At 52.6% G+C, this 17,685-nt stretch overlaps 2 protein-coding genes across 5 annotated transcripts in view; both read left to right on the top strand.

The window, feature by feature from the left end:
• On the top strand, nucleotides 1-5,449 carry Ctdsp1 (CTD small phosphatase 1). Of its 4 annotated transcripts, none has more exons than XM_004864591.4 (7): nucleotides 1-369; nucleotides 1,707-1,855; nucleotides 2,189-2,290; nucleotides 2,376-2,432; nucleotides 3,011-3,103; nucleotides 3,219-3,404; nucleotides 3,915-5,449. In XM_004864591.4, exons 1-7 carry the CDS (start codon nucleotides 303-305, stop codon nucleotides 4,041-4,043), a joined length of 783 nt encoding a protein of 260 aa, XP_004864648.1. In that variant the 5' UTR covers nucleotides 1-302; the 3' UTR covers nucleotides 4,044-5,449. The 4 variants fall into 4 exon arrangements, with proteins under 4 accessions (XP_004864648.1, XP_004864647.1, XP_021099898.1 ...); XM_004864590.4 differs by having other exon boundaries at nucleotides 93-369; nucleotides 2,186-2,290; XM_021244239.2 differs by lacking the exon at nucleotides 1-369 and adding an exon at nucleotides 1,289-1,415.
• A 9,816-nt stretch (nucleotides 5,450-15,265) lies between these two features.
• The window catches only part of Vil1 (villin 1), a 28,453-nt gene continuing 26,033 nt past the window's right edge, over nucleotides 15,266-17,685 (top strand). Inside the window, exon 1 of the mRNA XM_004864587.4 lies at nucleotides 15,266-15,432. The gene's annotated coding sequence lies outside the window, so the exon portion shown is untranslated. The remainder of the gene's footprint in view (nucleotides 15,433-17,685) is intronic.

Raw genomic sequence — 17,685 nt, 5'->3', positions numbered from 1 at the left:
GAAGTGATGAAAGCCTCGGCCGAGTCTTGGTCACGCCGAAGCCGTTGCCCTTTTAAGGGGGAGCCTTGAAACGGCGCCCGGGTTCCATGTTTGCATCCGCCTCTCGGGGAGGAAACTCCATGTTGTAACAAAGTTTCCTCCGCGCCCCCTCCCTCCCCCTCCCCCTTAGAACCTGGCTCCCCTCCCCTCCGAAGCTCGCGGGGATCCCTCCCCTCCCCCCCGTGCCCCGATTCCGGCCCGAGCCGGGGGGGAGGCCGGGCGCCGGGGCCAGAGTCCGGCCGGAGGGGAGCGCGCCCGGCCCCATGGACAGCTCGGCCGTCATTACTCAGATAAGCAAGGAGGAGGCGCGGGGCCCGCTGCGGGGCAAAGGTACTGGGGTGGTGAGGAGGGGGATGCCGTCTGCGCGTGTCGAGAGGGGAGGAGGAGGGGACCGGAGTCTGTCCCTACGCTGCAGCCGCTGCCACCGCCCCGGGCGCCCGCCTTGGTTGGGTCGGAGCTCCTGGCCCGAGAGGCGGTGAGAGCAGAGTTTGAACTCTAGGAGTTTCCGAGACATGGGGCGGGGCCTGGCGCCTCTAGTACACCCTTGTCTGACCCAGGTTGGGAAACTGAGGTTGGGATAGGGAGGGGACCTCTGCGGGGGCTCTTGGGCCGGCCTAGCCCGGGCGTCGCCCCCTCCCCCCAGGTTGGCGCCAATGGGGCTGCGGGGTAGGGGGTTAGGTGGACGCCTTCGGGTCACCCGCTGAGACTCCGCCCCTCAGTCCTTTGGTCGGGTCGGGTCTTGGGAGGGGGCGCGGAGGTGACAGCGGCCGGGAAGGCTTGGAGGATCTCCCGCCAACCCGCAGCCACGTTTCCACAAACTTCCGAGTCATGCGTGGAGGCGCCGAGCACCTCCGAGGCACAGAGGGGCCCGCACTCCCACCAGTTCCTGCGCGCCCGCCGGGACAGCTTTGTGTCCGTAGGGGACGCTGCCCCAGGGCTGCAGGCCGTGGGCGCCCAGGATGTGCGCCCAGGATGTGCACCCAGGCACCAACCCGGGAACCCCCACTGAGGCTGTTCCCCCGGGCCGGGAAGCCAGGGTGGGGGTCCCTCCTGGGCCTCGTGTGGTTCTCGGGGCTTGGAAGTCCTCGAAGCTCTATCCACTTACCGCCTAGGCCTAGTGCGGCCCGGGCCAGGGCAGGGGCGGGGGCGATGGAGGGTGGGTCTGTCAATCAGCAGCCGCCGCCTTGCTGCAGGTCGGCGGTCTGGGCGGGGCGGGGCGGGACAGAGGAGGCGGGGCGGGCAGATGGCGCGGGACACTGGCTTCACTCCTAGGGACTGCACCCCCTAGCTCTAAGGACTTTGAACCTGAAGGGACAGGATGGAGGGAGAGTGGGAGTGGGCGATGGGGCCCCTGGGCCTGAGGAGAGGCTGCCCAGGTAAGGTGGCCAGATGATAGAGGCTGTGAGAGAGCAGCACCTCGTCCCCTGCGTCACTCGCCAACACAGGTGCCTTTGTATCCACACTGGACTCCTGGGGAGGTGACCCAGGGGCTGGAGCAAAGACTGGCCGGGCCCTGGCAGGCGGGTTTCAGGGAGGATCAGAGTCTCCTTACTGTGCCTCCCTGAAGGAAGGGGGCGTGGCTAGACCAGCTCTGGGGTTTGCACCTGGGCTGCCTGCCTCTGCAGCCCAGTGTGTCCACGTCCCCATCCTGGGCCTCCCTGCTTCAGGTGACCAGAAGTCAGCCTCTTCCCAGAAGCCCCGGAGCCGGGGCATCCTCCACTCGCTCTTCTGCTGCGTGTGCCGTGAAGATGGGGAGGCCCTGCCCGCCCACAGCGGGGCGCCCCTGCTGGTGGAGGAGAACGGTGCCATTCCCAAGGTTCGTGGAGGGCAGGTGGGGGCACCAGGGGATCTGGGCTCAGCTAGGAGGGAGCTTAGGGAAGGGCTCCTGGTGGAGGTTGTGTGACCCCACTCAGCACCCTGGGAGGGTCAGAGAAGGGGGAGCCCTACTCCTAAGCCCTCCTCCTTCCCCCAGGCCCTCAGGCCTGGCTCTGTCTGCCCCAAGACTGCTGCCCACTAACACAACTCTGAGGGGCTGGGGATTTAGCTCAGGGGTGGGATGCCCCACTGTCCCCATGTGTCCTCAGGCCGCCAGGGGAGGGATGCCTCTGTCGGAGGTCCCCCCCCCCAGCCCTGCCCCTCCCCACAGCAGAGCCCAGTGCAGTACCTGCTCCCCGAGGCCAAAGCCCAGGACTCAGACAAGATCTGTGTGGTCATCGACCTGGATGAGACCCTGGTCCACAGCTCCTTCAAGGTGGGTCCTGAGCCTGGGAGGGGCCTGCTCTGGCGGGGGGATGGGGCTCCCCACCCTAGCTCCAGCAGCTCTTTTCCCCCTGCAGCCGGTGAACAACGCCGACTTCATCATCCCGGTGGAGATCGATGGGGTGGTCCACCAGGTGAGGGCTAGGGAGAGATGGTGGGCTTGGCATCTGCCCCCAGGCCCCATACTCTTCCCACCACTCCGGAGCGAGCCCCAGATGGGACTTTGATAGACGTGGAATGGTGGCGGCCCAGAGAACGTGTGAGATCTGCCTGAGGTCACACAGAACCTCCAGGACTTGGCTGACTCCGGGCCTCTGGCCTGGCCTCGATGTGCCCTCTCACCCCGCACCCCCTTGCCCGGGACCCAGTTCAAGTAATTCAGGATAGGTTGTGTGCTGTCCAGCCTGTTCTCCATTACTTGGCTCGGGGGCCGGCGCCCTGCAGCCTTGGGGTGAGGGGCTGTCCTCAGGGTCCTGCTTGTTTTGAGGCCAAGGTGAGGGAAGAGACTGGGACTTTAGTGACTCCCTAGGCGGGATCTGCAGCTGCTGGGCTTGAACCTTGTCTTGATCCTCTGGGACACTGGGTGGTTGGACAGCTGGCCAAGGGACACCACTGGCCCTGGCTCCTCCACCTCCTCCACCATTCCCTCCCAGCCCTCTGCTGCCCCCTCCCCAGCCCGTGGGCCACAGCCCCTCACTGGCCCACCCCCCAGGTCTATGTGCTGAAGCGGCCCCATGTGGATGAGTTCCTGCAGCGAATGGGTGAGCTCTTCGAGTGCGTGCTGTTCACAGCCAGCCTGGCCAAGGTGAGCCTCTACCAGGGATGTGGGGTAACCTCGCCCTCCCATCTGCCTCCAGCATGCAGCCAGATGGAGCTCTGGGCCACTCCCAGCCCTTGGATGACCCACCTCCCACCCCCAGTATGCAGACCCAGTAGCTGACCTGCTGGACAAGTGGGGGGCTTTCCGGGCCCGGCTGTTCCGAGAGTCATGTGTCTTCCACCGGGGGAACTACGTGAAGGACCTGAGTCGGCTGGGCCGAGACCTTCGGCGGGTGCTTATCTTGGACAACTCCCCAGCCTCCTACGTCTTCCACCCAGACAACGCCGTGAGTGCTGGAAGACCACACAGGGCTGGGACCAAGGGACAGGAGCCCATCCAGGCTGCCTTGGGCTCCATAAACCTAGATCCAATGGTGTCAAATGGCTGTGCCTTTCCATGCCTGTCACCCATGCACACCACTGTTGCTGCCTGGTACTTGGTTAATTGGTCCATTCCACCTGTATGTGGACAGTGCCCACCACCAGGCAGTAGGGACAGCTTTGGCTTTTCAAAGTGCCAGTTGTGACCTAGTAATGGGCCACAGAATGAATGTAATGAGTCTTGATTGGGATTTTTAACAAAATGAAACAATAACAAATAATCTGAGTACTTAAAGTGTTGCTCTGTGAAACTTTTACCGTATATGTGTCACTCAGAGTTGCTGTCCAACCGTGAGAGCTGTGGATAAGGGCTTCCCTGGAACTGGGCAGCCTGAGTAGTGGGTGCTTAGGGCTGGCCTGGACATTCAACACCCTGGCCTGCCTGCACCCTCACCTTCCTCTTCCCATCTCCCCAGGTCCCGGTGGCCTCCTGGTTTGATAACATGAGTGACACTGAACTCCATGACCTCCTACCCTTCTTCGAGCAACTCAGCCGAGTGGATGATGTGTACTCAGTGCTCAGGCAGCCTCGGCCCGGCAGCTAGTGAGGCGCCGTGGGGCCAGGACCTGTCCTAGGCAGAAGCCTGCACCTCCTGACGCACAGACTCTGGGTACTTGCCTGTACTCTGTTAAGAAAACCTGCGGGCTGCACCATGTTCATGGCCCTGGGGAAGCAGGCATCTCCCTACCAGCCCCACTGGGCTGCACCAAGGACGATGAGCCCTGGGCCCATGTCAGTGCCTTCAAACCTCCTCTCCCCTTTTCAGGGGGCCTGGGAGGCTGTGCCTGCTGCTTACCCTTTCTGTCTCCTTTCTCCGTGCTGCCATGTTTCTGTGCTGCCAAATTGGGCCCCTTAGCTCCAGTTCTGCTTTGGGGGTGGAGGCAGGGTTTCTGACCCCCCAGCCCAGGAACAGTGGACACCAAGTGCCTTGCATAGACACCCCCCTTCCCTGTCAGCTCTCCCAAGGGCAAGGACACAGGTGGCTGCACTCTAGGTGTCCTGCCCAACCCCTACCTTGGGACTGATGGAGCAAGCAGCAGTTTCTTCCCTAGGGAGGGCCGGGAGGGGAGGTCTGTGACCACCTGTGAAGGAGCAGCCATTCTTCCTTCAGGATCCCACAGCTCCACCTCTCCAAAGCTGGACCCCTGCTTCTGCCTTAACCACCCCAAGGCCCTGTGGCTTGGTTCCCTGAGCTCTGAGTATGGGGGCATAGGCAGGACCCCCTTGTGGTGCCATATAAATATGTATATGTGTATATAGATTTTTAAGGGAAGGAGCGAGGGAAGGGTCAGGGTAGAGACACCCTTCCCTCGCTCCTTTCCTGGGCCCAGAAATTGGGGGGAGGGAGAGAAAGGATTTTTACATTTTTTTAAACTGCTATTTTCTGAATTGAACAAGCTGGGCCAGGGGGCTGAGGCTCTGTCCTCCTCTGTCCCTCACAGCCCCTTTGCTCTGTTCATTCAGAAATACTCTTTGAGCACCTTCTATGCCCACCAATGTGCTAGGTCCACCAGCTAAGTGAGTGGGGGAGTCTCCACCCCCTAATTGGTGCCTCTCCCCACTCGACTTCACAGGTGCCTTCCAGGTATCTGCAGGAGGTGGGACTTTCTTGGGTTTGGGGGTTCTCCAGAAAACCTGGCCAGGTTGTCCCCCTCCCTTGTGCCAACCCACCCCCTGCAGCCTCCTCTGACCCCCTGCTGGCTGGGGCCCCCTGCTCCCAGTCCTGCCTTCCAATTCTGACTTCTGTTTCTGAACCCCTGCCCCGCACCAGTGGAGTCTGGAGGTCAAGGCCTTGTGTTCTCCCCAGGGTCGTAGAGTTAAGGGGACCCCCAATGCCAAGGGAATTGGTGGGGGAGGGAGGCTACAGTTGGCCTGAGTCAAGGGTGACCATCCCGTTAAGTGCCTTCTCTGACGGCCTCACAGTGTGATAACTAAAGAGAAAGCCAGGTCTGTCCTGCTTCTGTGGTTTTTGGTCTGTGCCATGTGACCCTGCTTCAGCAAACCCCGGGTGGGGGCAAGAAGAGGGAGAGGCTGCTCAGGCCCTGCGGCAGGGTGGAGAGCACAGCCTTGGGTTGGACTTGTGCACCTCAGATTGTGGTAATGAGTTATTTTGTCTCTGGACTTCAATGGTTTGATCTGCAAAATGGAGACAGACCTTAGGCACACTGTTGAAGTCCCTGACACTGAAGATTCGAAACTTAGTTATAAAGCAAAACTACAACGCCCGGAAAGGAGCGGGCCCTGCGATGCCCGCGGGGCGGAAGGGCGCGTGGCTGGCGGAGCCCGGGAGGCCAGGTTCTGCTCCCCAGGCTGGCGGGTTGGCCTGCCAGGTCGTTGGCGTCCTGGAGCTGTGGGCTGTGTACTGGAGCCGCAATCTCCAGCCTAGGGATAGTTCGGCAGACTGGGTGGGGCTGGCGCCAACTCCCGGCCGCTGCCCCACTTCCTGCCCCGCCCCACGGTCCGCGGGCGCTTCCTCTACGGACCTCGCGGCCCCGGCCGGGCAGGAAGTTCCCTCGGCCCGCTTCCCTCGCCGGCCACTAGGGGCCTCCCTGTCCTCGGGGACCCGGGTCTTCCCGGGGCCTGGCCTTCGCGTACCTACTTCACCACCCAGGGACCCACCCCACTCCTCCTGCAACCCGGGACTGGGAAGACCGGGACCTGCCTCATTCTCCACTCCTGTGAAGGTGGGGTCCATCGCACGTGTCGGTCCCTGTTCCCGCAGCCCCGCACCTGGCCGTCGTTTATCTGGCGAATGTAGCCCCAAATCTGCCTCCTGCAGCCTCAAATCTGCCTCCTGCAGCTTCAGCTGTTGAATGCCCCGATTCTATGTGCAGGGCATTGCACTGGGCGTGAAGCCGCCCCTTCTCCCACGTCCCGCCCCGCTCCTGCTCCTTTTATCCAGTAGGGAAGAGCCAGAAATCACCCACCTGGGAAGAGAAGCCTGCAGTACCCTGGTGTCAACTCTGGTCTGACTGGACCAGGAGAGCCTCAGCAAGATAAATACCCAGCCCCTGGCCTCAGCCTATCCTGGAGGACCTGCTCTAGTTCCTGCTCTCCATGTAAACACTAGTCGCCCCAGATTTGCATCCCGGAGGCCACACAGGCAGAGCGCCCAGGTTTGAGTGAGACCATAGTCAGGGTTTCCTACCACCACCTACACACCCTCCACCTAGGCAGAGTTCAACCTGACCACATTGCAGGTGCTTCCCTGGGCCAGGCACAGCGCCAGGAGCAAGCTGTGTCACTGCTGCTCTCAAGGAACTCAACCCAGAGATATAAACTCATTGATTGGGAGGGTGGAAATCGAGGTTTTGATCTTTTAAGTATGAGTGTTATATCGCTAGGATGAGTTATTGACCCTGCTTCTGGATGCCTTAACTTTGTTCCTTCAGCAGTAGTTGCTGCAGAGGCCCCAAGTGTCATCCAAAGGTAAAACCCTGGGTGGCCCATTCTAAACACATTTCCATAATGGAAGCATTCTTAGTTAAGAGAAAAACAAAATGAGAAAACAAAGATTTAGCAATAGTAACTACAAAAAGTAATGCTACCTATAATTTAAGAAGTCAGATTAGAAGAGCTTCAGTGGCCACAAGCATTGACACCTTGGCTTGTCTTTTGTAGCTTTTGCTATAATTTTTATAATTTTTAGTAGAGGTTGAGGGAGTAGCTCAGTGACAAAGCACTTGCCTCACAAGCATGAAGCCCTGGGGTTGATTCCCAGCACTGAAAAAAGAATTCCAATAACATTTTTTTTTTGGTACTGGGGATTGAACTCAGGACCTTGCAGGAAAGGTGCCACTGAGCTAAATCCCCAGCCCCCAGTAACATTTTATCAGAAACTCTTTAATTTCCTGTTCCCTGGTCAGCTTCCCAGCCACAGTACCCTGGTGAAGGGTCTGCAAGGGAATGGATTTAGTACAGGACACATAATTTACAGGATTATTTTATAATATTCACCCAAAAAGTCAAATGCAGAGGAGCGCAAGAGATCTGTCTATACACTTGAGACCCAAAGAATCCAGCTGAGGGCCTGGATCCATAGCATTGTCCTGCACAAGTCCAGCTGAAGGCCTAGAGCCCAAGGCAATGTTCTCCGAGAGTCTAGCTGGAGGCCTGGAGCCCTTGGCAATGTCCCAAAGGTCAGTGGTGGAAGCTAGAAACCCTGTGCCAGTGTGATGAAGGATCAGTGCCACCAGGCTGAGGGATCCATACTGGAGCCAGGAAGTGATGCTTAAGGTGAAGACCAGAGCTCCCCTGACGAGATCAGCAGCCATTCCCAGTGACATCAAGGACCTGAGCTCCTCCTCCAACAAGAACAGCGAAGTGTACATCAGGAAAATCAACAGCATATGATCTTCCCCTCCAGTTCTCTTTTTATGCCTTTGGCAACAATCCTCAGGTGGGTCTTCCATGCCCAGAACCATGCTTACTCAGTTCAGCTGGGCATTCCAAGTTGATCTTTAGTTAATCCAGCATATGTGGAAAGTAAGATGTCCCTTTGGAATGACCTGCCTCGAGTTGATTGGGGTCTCTGGAACATGGCTATTGTGTTCATTTAGAAATGGCCTCAACACAATCCCCTCAATGGGTGTCACATCACTGTCACTCAGGCAAGCAGAATGTAGACAGGAGTACTGAGTGGCAGGGTGAGCAAGCCCTGACTGAGCCCACCTTAGGCTGGTTCACCCTTAGTCAGTTTAGAGACTTTCTGATTGCGTAGAGCTCCACTTTGTAGAATTAAAATGTAAGCAAAAGACAGCCTGCTTGCTATGGTAATTTGTCACACTGGACCAACAAAGGGTGGTCTGAGCCCCAATACCTGGCAACAATTTAACCTCCAAGCAGAGCACACTCCCAATCAAATGGCACGCCAAGTGAAACAAAGTTCTAGCGCTATCACCAGTTCCAGAACAAATTCAGAATAAGCAAAAATAAGTAAAAGGAATATATGAAAATATAGGCAAAAACAAATCAAAGACTTGAAAACAGAGTCCTAGCAATGAGCCAGACACCATTATGTCTGTGGAAGGAATTGTCCAAATGGTCCAGGAGACCATTTCCTCCAAGGTGACACCCAAAGGGTCCAGAATGCCTTCAGGTCAAATCATCAGCAATGAAACAAGGACTTTTCACTGGGCAGAGTCCCCAGTGGCTGGTGTCATTTCAGAATGAATATTTGCAGGGTGGAGTCGCAAGGTACTGCTATTTATATCCTAGGACATGTGTTACTCAGCATCCATATGTCAGTTTTGGAGGGAAAAGCTTCAGTTGCTATCTTATTTGTATTTCATCCCAGTATCCTCCAATGGCTAAAGACCAGCCACTTACCTTAGTCATGGCTTGTGATAAGAAAATCCCAAAATGAAGTTAGTGCTGTCAAAGCATAGTCACGGTCATCATAATTAAATACCAGTTCATTTAGGCTCAGGAGAATCGTAACACCGCAAAACATTCATCACATACCTAGTGTGGAGAAAGAACATGAACAGAGAGATGATCTAATCACTGCAAACACGGGTGCAAGAGATCATAGAGGGCAGAATGTGAGGGGGATATCTACCACCCCGGGTGGCCCTGGGTGATGGGAAAATGCTCCCTGCTGGAAGAGGAGTTTGGAAAGGAGTCAGGAAGGTGGCCTGAGCAAGGAGCAAGGTAGCCGGTGAGCAAAGCTTCAGGGGCTGGCCACAGCAGGGAGTGGGAGGTAGCAAAAATTTTCTAACAACAGGGAAGGATGGGAAAGGGGGCTGCGGATCTATAACAAGATCAAGAGAGTGGCCTTTTTCTTTTTTGGTACCGGGGATCGAACTCGGGACCTTGCGCTAAAGGCAGGCACCAGAACCACTGAGCTAAATCCCTGGCCCTTTTTCTTGTAGGCATGGGCACTGTTGGAAGCCAAATTAGGTGTACAGGGATACGAGACCCTATTGGAGGCCACAGTCACAGTCTCAAAGATGCAGAAGGAAGGCCTGAACTTGGGTGCAAGCAGAGTAAAGAGAGAAGGAAGGAGGATGGATGTGAGAGAGGAGATAACCAGCAGGAAGTGAGCATGGTTAGCTCTGGAGAGGGGCGGAAAGGGAGGGAGGGAGGGGGGTGACCACCCATCTGGCTTTGGAGAGGTCAGCTGTGAAAACGTCTCTAACTGATCTTGGTATGGGGCAGATATTCATATTTGCTTGTCACACACACACACACACACACACACACACACACACACCAGAGAATTCAGGGTAATAGGCACCCCATGCAATCCTGGTGGCAGGAGTGTTCAGCAAGGTAGAAACTTGCTGAAGAGCAACTTGACAAAAACCATCAAAAAATTAAAATGCAGACACCTTTTAATCTAAACAATTTCACTTTCAGGAATTTACCCTATAGATATAATATATATAACTTGGTATTCATTGTTTATAGGGATTATATGCAGGGTCTTTGTACATGCTAGGCAAGTGCTCTACCACTGAGCTACATCCCCATCCTACCAATAAATATGGAGTTTTTTTCTTGATTAATGTTTTTAAATGGTCTATCTCAACTAAAAATAAAAACAAAAATTAACACCATGACTTTTTGGTGTGTGTATATGTAGTACTGGGGATTAAATTCATGGCCTTCATACTGAGCTACATCCTTACTGCTTTTTAATTTTTTTTTTTTTAATTTTGAGACAAGATCTTGCTAAGTAGCTAAATTGCCTAGGCTGGGCTCTGACTTGGATCCTCCTGCCTCAGCCTCCCGGAATGGTGGGATCATAGGCATATGGCATCACACTCGGTTTACTGTTTCCTTTTTTTTGACAATCAGTTAGAGCTTTGTTTAATAGCTGGAGCCCAGAATGTGGGAGAATTAGAGAAACAAACACTCATGCAGTAAAGCGATGTAGCCCTTACTATGACCTTTCTAGAGGGTGGTTTTCCTAGTCACATCGTTGAGTCAGCAGTTTCACTTTTGGAAGTATATTCTAAAGAAATAATCATGTGGGGTGGGGGATTTAGCTCAATGGTGCCACACCCGCCTCACAAGTGCAAGGTCCCGAGTTTGATCCCTGGTACTGGGGAAAAAAAATTATGCATGTAATCAAATAGCAAATATTTAGCAAGAATACTAACTATAGCATTGTTTTTTGTTTTTTTGGTACTGGGAATCGAACTCAGGGCCTCGCACTTGCCAGGCAGGCTCTGTGCTGCTGAGCTACATTCCTGGCCCCATTGCAGTATTTTTTTTTTTTTTTTGGTACCGGGGATCGAACTTAGGTCCTTGTGCTTGCTAAGCAGGGGCTGGAACCACTGAGCTAAATCCCTGGCCCCATTGGAGCATTTTTTGTGGTATCAAGTAGATGGATACAATTTTGAAGTCCAATAAGAGCTATTGGTTACATAAACTGTGCTATCTAACAGATTACTGTGAGACAACTGAAAATGAAGTTTCAGCCGGCGTGGTGGTACACATCTATAATCATAGCATTAGGGAAGCTAAGGCAGGAGGATTGCTGTGAGTTTGAGGCCAGCCTGGGGCTACAAAATGAATTCAAGGCCAATCTGAACTACATAGGGAGACCCTGCCTCAGAAAGAGAAAAAGAAGGAGGGAAAAAGAGAAAGAAAAAGAAGTTGCAAAGTATATGTGACAGTAAATAGTATAAGTATAGATAGATATTCTGTGCATATAATATACATACTCAGCATATGTACTGGAAAATGCTAAAGGAGATAGTCCTGGAAATTAAAAGTGGAGTAAAGGGCTGGGCCTGGCAGCGCATACATGTAGTCCCAGCACTTCGGAGGCTGAGGCAGGAGGATCACTGTGAGTTCAAGACCAGCCTGAACTACATAGTGAGACCCTGTCTCAAAAAAAAAAAGAAAAAAAGAAACTGACAGCAAAATATACCTCTCGAAAAGCTGGATCCAAGACACCTGGGCAACAACTTAGTGAAGAAAAAAAAAGTAGATCTCTGGGAATCAAGAGGGAGCTTACAGGAAAACTAAAAACTACAGAGACACTGGGGAAACAGTGAGAAGAACAAAGAAGTCCCCAACTCCCAGGGAAGGGGACCTATCTCTGCTAACACAGGTCAGCAGCTCAAGGGAGAAACATGGTCTAGGCCAGGAGCACTAGATCCAAGAAAATCCCATGGATATTATAAACTGCACAAACCACATGAAGTTTTTGGGGTTTTTTTTGGGGGGGGGTGGTACCAGGGATCAAACTTGGGTCCTTGAGCTTGCAAGGCAGGTGGCGGAACCACTGAGCTAAAACCCCGGCTGAAGTTTTATTCTAACAGTGATTCCTACCGTATAATAGGTTAGAGTTGGAGAGTGCAGCACCCACCATATTTGAGTGTTTAACCAAGAGTCCTTTTGGGAAGGGATTCATTGTGTAAGACTGAGCTACTCCAGGAATCAGAAGTGACAGAACAAGTACATGTCAGGGTTTTGGGGATTACCCTACCACACCATGTGGATGGAGGGCCAGAAAAGGCAGTCAATAGAGGGCATAGCCACCCTGGAAGTTTAAGCTCAGGACAAGGGGGTCCCACACTCTGAAGTGAAAAGCCAGGTCAGCCATGTGTGGTTTTTGGAAGGGGCATGGTCTGGAAGAACTGGCAAGTCCAATGAACTGCTTGACCCCCACCTCTACTCCCAGTCTTCATCCATCATAGAGCTCAGGGCCTGTTTCCTTTCCCCATCTGCCAATGTGATCAGGGATATGCCTTGGTTTGAATGGTTGCCACAGCCTGGGATATATGGACAGAGGAGCCTTTAGAGTGTGGGGGGCACCTCATAAACTCACAGGCCATAAATCTGGATGGAGAAAGCTGTCACTTGGGGCACAAAGAGGGAAATAAAAACTGGAAGTGGCTGGAATGAAACCAGAAGAGAATCTTAGGCAATATGGAGCAAACCAGGAGGCATCATAATCCAAGCTTTCAAGCTATATTACAAAGCAACAGTGTCAAAAACAGCATGGTACTGGCCCAAAACCAGACATTTGAATCAATGAAATGGAACAGATGATGCAGAAATAACTCCAGGCACATTCAACCATCTGATCTTTGACAAAGTGGCCATATGATAGAGGAAAAATAGCCCTTTTAACAATTGTGCTGGGGAAACTGCCTATCCACATGCAGAAGATTGAATTGAGACTTGTATCTTTCTCCATGTACTAAACTAAAATAAAAATGGATCAAAGATCTAAATGTTAGCCAGGGACTTAGCTCAGTGGTTCCAGCACCTGCCTCGCAAGAGCAAGGTCCTGAGTTCGATCCCCAGTACCAAAAATAAATAAATGTTAAATCAGAAACAATCTGCTAGAAGATAAAATAGGTAAAATCCTTGAAGACATAGATGTAGATAAGGACTTTCTGAGCTCCAGTTGCACAAGAAATAACATCAAGAATTAATGAATAGTATTACATCAAATTTAAAAGTCTGCAAAGCAAAGGAAACTACCAACAAAGTGGAAAGACAACCTACAGAATAACCAAATTTTGCCAGCTATTCCTTGGACAGAGGACTAATGTCTAGAATATAGAAAGAACTAAAAAAAATTAAGACCCTCAAAATAAAAGACCCAATTAAAATGGACAATTGAAATGAATAGATACTTCCTAGAAAAAAGAAATATAAACAGCTAACAAATACATGAAAAATGTTCAGCATTTCTGGCCATTAGTGAAATGCAAATTAAAACAACACTGAAATTCCATTTTACTCCAGAAAGAATGGCTATCATCAAAAATAAAATAATAATAAAAGCTGCCAAGGCTAGGGGGAAAAAGGAATCATTCTACAATGTTAGTGGGAATGTAAGTTAGTACAACCACTATGGACATCAGTATAGAGATGCCTCAAAAAACAAAATAGAAATTCCAGGGCCAGGGATTTAGCTCAGTGGTTCCGATCCCTGCCTCGAAAGTGCAAGGTCTCTAAAAAAAAAAAAGAAAGTGCAAGGTCTCAAGTTAGATCCCTAGTACCAAAAAGAAAAAAAGAAAAAGAAATTCCATTCAACCCAGATAATTCCCCAGCTAAGTATCTTCCTGAAAAAGTTAGAATATTATAGTGATACATGCATTTCCATGTTTATAGCAGCGCAACCCATAATAGCTAAATCTTGGAAGCACCCCATATGTCCCACCAACAGATGAATGGAAAAAGAAAATGTGGTATTTATATACAATGGAGGACTACTCTGTGATAAGAAGGATAAATGTTAGTTATTTGTAGGAAAATGGATGCACCTTGAGACCATAATGTTAAGTGAAGTAAGTCAGACACACAAGCTTAAATAGCATGTGGTTTTCCTGATATGAGAAACCTAAAGTATAAATAAATTAAAGAGCAAAATGAAAGACAGATAATATGAAACAGGGAGATAGATCTTTTGCAAATGGGAAGGAAACAGGACCAAGAGATGGAATTAGGGAGGTGAGAGGGAGAGGAAAGGGCTGTAAAAATAATTAGGATGTGTTATATGCATGTACCAACTCCCCTTGATGAATATAATCACGATGTACTGCAAACATGCACTAATAAAAAAATAAGTGCATCAAAAAAAAAAAGAAAGAAAGAAAGAGATTCTCCAAAATAAATCACTAGCAATGACTTATGTGTAGATCATCTCTTGTGGAATTAGAGATGAACTTTTCTTTTTAGCTTGTTCATATAATTGAGTGAAATAGCTGCCAGGCATAGTGAGGCATGTTTGCAATCCTAGAACTGTGGGAGCCTGAGGCAGGAGGATCAAAAGTTCAAGCCCAAACTGAGTGTTTAGCAATTTAGTGAGACCCTTTCAAAAACAAAAACCAGGGGCCCCGGATTTAGCTCAGTGGTTTTGCCACCTGCTGTGTAAGCCCAAGGACCCGAGTTACATCGCTGCTGGTACCAAAAAAAACACAACAAATCAGCAAACAAGCAGACAAACAAAAAACACTGGCACTCTACCTCAGCATGAAGGCCCTGGGTTCAATCCCCATTATCACAAAAATAAATGAAATAAAATAAACAAAGTAGCACCTGTGGTGCACACCTGTGCACACACATGTACGTTTGGTCTCCAGAGCTCTTGGGAGGGTGTGGTCAGAAGGGGCCACCTTCCCCAGCCCACTTCATCTCACCCTCCTAAGGGCTGGGGCCCAGGGAAGATGAGAATTTCTGCAAGCTGGAGACAGCTGCCCACAGTGCTGAGTCTGAACATGACCCACAGCAAAGTGGGCTGCACCCCTTTCCCTTTCCCGTCCCAGTGACGTGGACCCTCAGGTCCAGGGGTGGAAAGTAGAAGCTGTGGCTCCTGGTAGAGGGCGGCAGAGCAGAGTCCAAAGGCGCTAGTTTATGGCAACTCATAAAAACTCAAGGAGGAGCTTGTGCCCCCAAAGTGAGGAGGACAGAAAGGGCATCGGTGCCCGTGAGCAAGGGTTGAGTTGAAGGGCCCTTTCAGGGTGCCAGGACCCCTATCTGTCCCTGAAGGGCCTTAATTGTGAACTTCTGGCCCTGGTCCCTGGTTCCAGGCTCTGAGCCCCTGGGAGTCCTCCCTGGTGTTCCACCCCCCAGGACAGGGGGAGGACAGCAGAGCGCCCCCCCCCCGCCGCCATGAGGAGGAGGCAGGGTCAGTGCCTGTGCCCCTCCCTGGCAGGCACTGTCCGCCTGTAGCCAGGGTGCAGTCCCTTGGTGGAAATGAGCCCCATCCCTGTGCTCACTGGCTGGCTTCAGAGCCAAGGGTGGGGCTCATCACTGCTGGCACTGGGCTATGGGTGCCCAGGGACCCAGCGGGCACCTGCCTCCCCACCCCCTCAGCCTTTCTCTCTCTCTGGGGCCCTATCTTCCCTTATATGGTGAAGGCAGTTCCTAGAGGAGGGGGGTGAGGACAAAGGTCGCTCTCTTGCAGCCAACTTGCCACAACTCCCTGAGATCTCCCAGGTGGCGGAAGTCTCCTCTGACAGGTAAGGCCACACGGTGGGGACACATGGGGACCACAGGTGATGGGAAGGAATACGGTCCTTGCTTCTCATAGACGGCCTGAGATCAGCTATAGCACCTGAAAATGGGGTCAGGTGTGAGGGGGGCCCTTGAGATTCTGGAAAGAGCAAGGAGCCCAGTAAGTCTGTCCTGGGCCTCCAAGGAGAGAAGTTTGCAGGCCCTTCGTCTGTGATTGGCCCCCAGCCCACACTGGGTGTCACCTGACTTGGACTGCCTGGGGCTGAGGCAGATCTTGGGGCTCAGAGTTTCTAGACTTAAAACCAAGACAGTCCCTTGGGCCGGGGATTTAGCTCAGTGGTTCCGTCGCTTGCCTTGCAAGCAAAAGGACCTGAGTTCAATCCCTGGTACCAAACAAAACAAAACAAAACCAAGACAGTCCCATCAGACCAGCCTTGGGTGGTCACCCTGACCTGAGCATTCTCTTCCCCCTCACTCATCTCTTTGCCCATTTCTTCCTCATTTGAAGTGGTTTCTTTCTTTGTGTCACCATTCCCCAGATACTTCTGGGACCTCCGGGTCCTTGCCTCCTGGATCCCAGATGTGAGCCACAGCACCAGGGATTGAATGGGCAAAGTCAGAGGCAGACCTTGGTCACATGGGGACATCTCCCCTCCATGAGGACTGGCCCTCTCTGTCTGGCCCCATTCAGCTAAACTGGGGATGGGAGCCAAGTCCAGCCCCGGATCTTAGGACATACTGGCCAGCCTCTTCCAGGGTCACCTGCTCAGACATTCTCCTGTGACTGAGGCACAGAGCCATGGGGCTGAAGGGGCTGGGGGGTCTCCAACCCTGTGCCTTCACAGGCCAGGGGAGGCAGGACGGTGTCCTTTGACAGAGGGGAGAAACCTGCCCAGCTCAGAGATGACTGACTGGGAACTGAGACCCTGGTCTCCCTAAAGCTACACCCCAAGAATCACAGGGCAGCAGATAAGAAAGGAAAGATGACTGGAGATAGCAGGCTCCTAACTCCCTGCAGGGTCCCAGAAGGTCCTCCTCTTATTCCACAGTTTTTCAGCTTCAGTAGTACTTGTTGAGCACCTACTATCAGCTAGGGCTGGGGGCCACAGAGACAAGCCTGTCTAGGTTGGGGAACTTGTGGACCTCAGACTTATAAACATATCTTTTCATCATGATGTGGTCAGGGGCTAAGCGAGACATCCGTCCAGGGTGGCGGGGTGGTGGAAGGCTGGTCCAGCTTGGGATTTTGGAAGAACCTGGGAGAACTGAAACCTAAACTGAGTCTGGAAAAGCATGTGTGCTGGGCAAGTGGAACAGGTGAGGAGAGAGTTGGTGGAGGGCACAGCAGGAGCAGGCAAGGGTGAGAGGCAGCCTGGGGCAGGGATAAAGACATCCTTTTTCCAGTCTCAGGCCATAGAAGACAGGGGCCTAAGAATGAGGACAGTCATTGGATGAGTTCAACTCATTCAACTCATTCAACACAAGGAAAAAATGAGCACAGATCCAAACCAGGGCTTTGCTGGCCATGTCAGGGGAGTGAGGGACCTGTACCCTCCCCGAAGTTTAGGGGACAAGCTGACCAACATGGGTAGGGGGCAGGAGCAGCTGGAGGTCGCCATGGGGTGGCCCAGGCCACCTTTCAGAGCCAGCCGTCCTCAGAATCCCCTTGTTCACCCTTGTCCCTAGCAAAGCTACCTCCCTCCCTGCTCAGGCTTCTGCAGCCTCCAGTCCTGCTTTCTCTCCAGAGAGGGTGAGTGAACCTGGAATGTGGGCCGGAAGTACCCCTCGTGTCTACCACTAATTCCTCCAGCTGCTGGTTCGCTCCTGGAGTCACAGCAGGCCCCTGAGGTGACTTCAGAGGTCATCTATGTAGCTGCCCACGCTCGTAGCTCCAAGGTGGAGTGAGGTCTGTGGTCTACAGCTGGTGTGTGCCAGCGTCTGTTTCGGAGAAAGGAGCTTGGAGACACGGACAATGAGTGGAGTTAAATAGAAAACATTCTCCTCTGTACTCACATTGGCTCTACTGAACCTGAGGTTCCCTGGGACTCCTAGTGTTGAGGAACACCTGATGTAGGGGGCAGTGGCCTACAGGGACACCAGGAAAAGCCTGGCCTAAGGGACTCCTCCAAGCACACAGCAAGCTGCCCGTGATGGACGGATGGCCCAGGTCAGCAGGGGACACTAATCAGACTGGGCCAGTGGCCTGGCTCCTGAACTCCAGAACACCAGAGAGAGCTCAGAGCAGGGAGTCTCCAAGT

Source organism: Heterocephalus glaber, unplaced genomic scaffold (assembly GCF_053883595.1).
Source record: "Heterocephalus glaber isolate CG9 unplaced genomic scaffold, H.glaber_assembly_v1.0 deba00000621, whole genome shotgun sequence".
NCBI classification, from domain to species: domain Eukaryota; kingdom Metazoa; phylum Chordata; class Mammalia; order Rodentia; family Bathyergidae; genus Heterocephalus; species Heterocephalus glaber.
This window is presented reverse-complemented; position numbering and strand designations above follow the sequence as displayed.

Excerpts from the sequence above, each read along its gene's own strand:
- Ctdsp1 (XM_004864590.4), top strand. The coding sequence starts at position 303 with ATGGACAGCTCGGCCGTCATTACTCAGATAAGCAAGGAGGAGGCGCGG. Across the intron at positions 370-1,706 it reads GGGCCCGCTGCGGGGCAAAG|GTGACCAGAAGTCAGCCTCT; the intron begins GTACTGGGGTGG and ends TCCCTGCTTCAG. Across the intron at positions 2,291-2,375 it reads TGGTCCACAGCTCCTTCAAG|CCGGTGAACAACGCCGACTT; the intron begins GTGGGTCCTGAG and ends TTCCCCCTGCAG.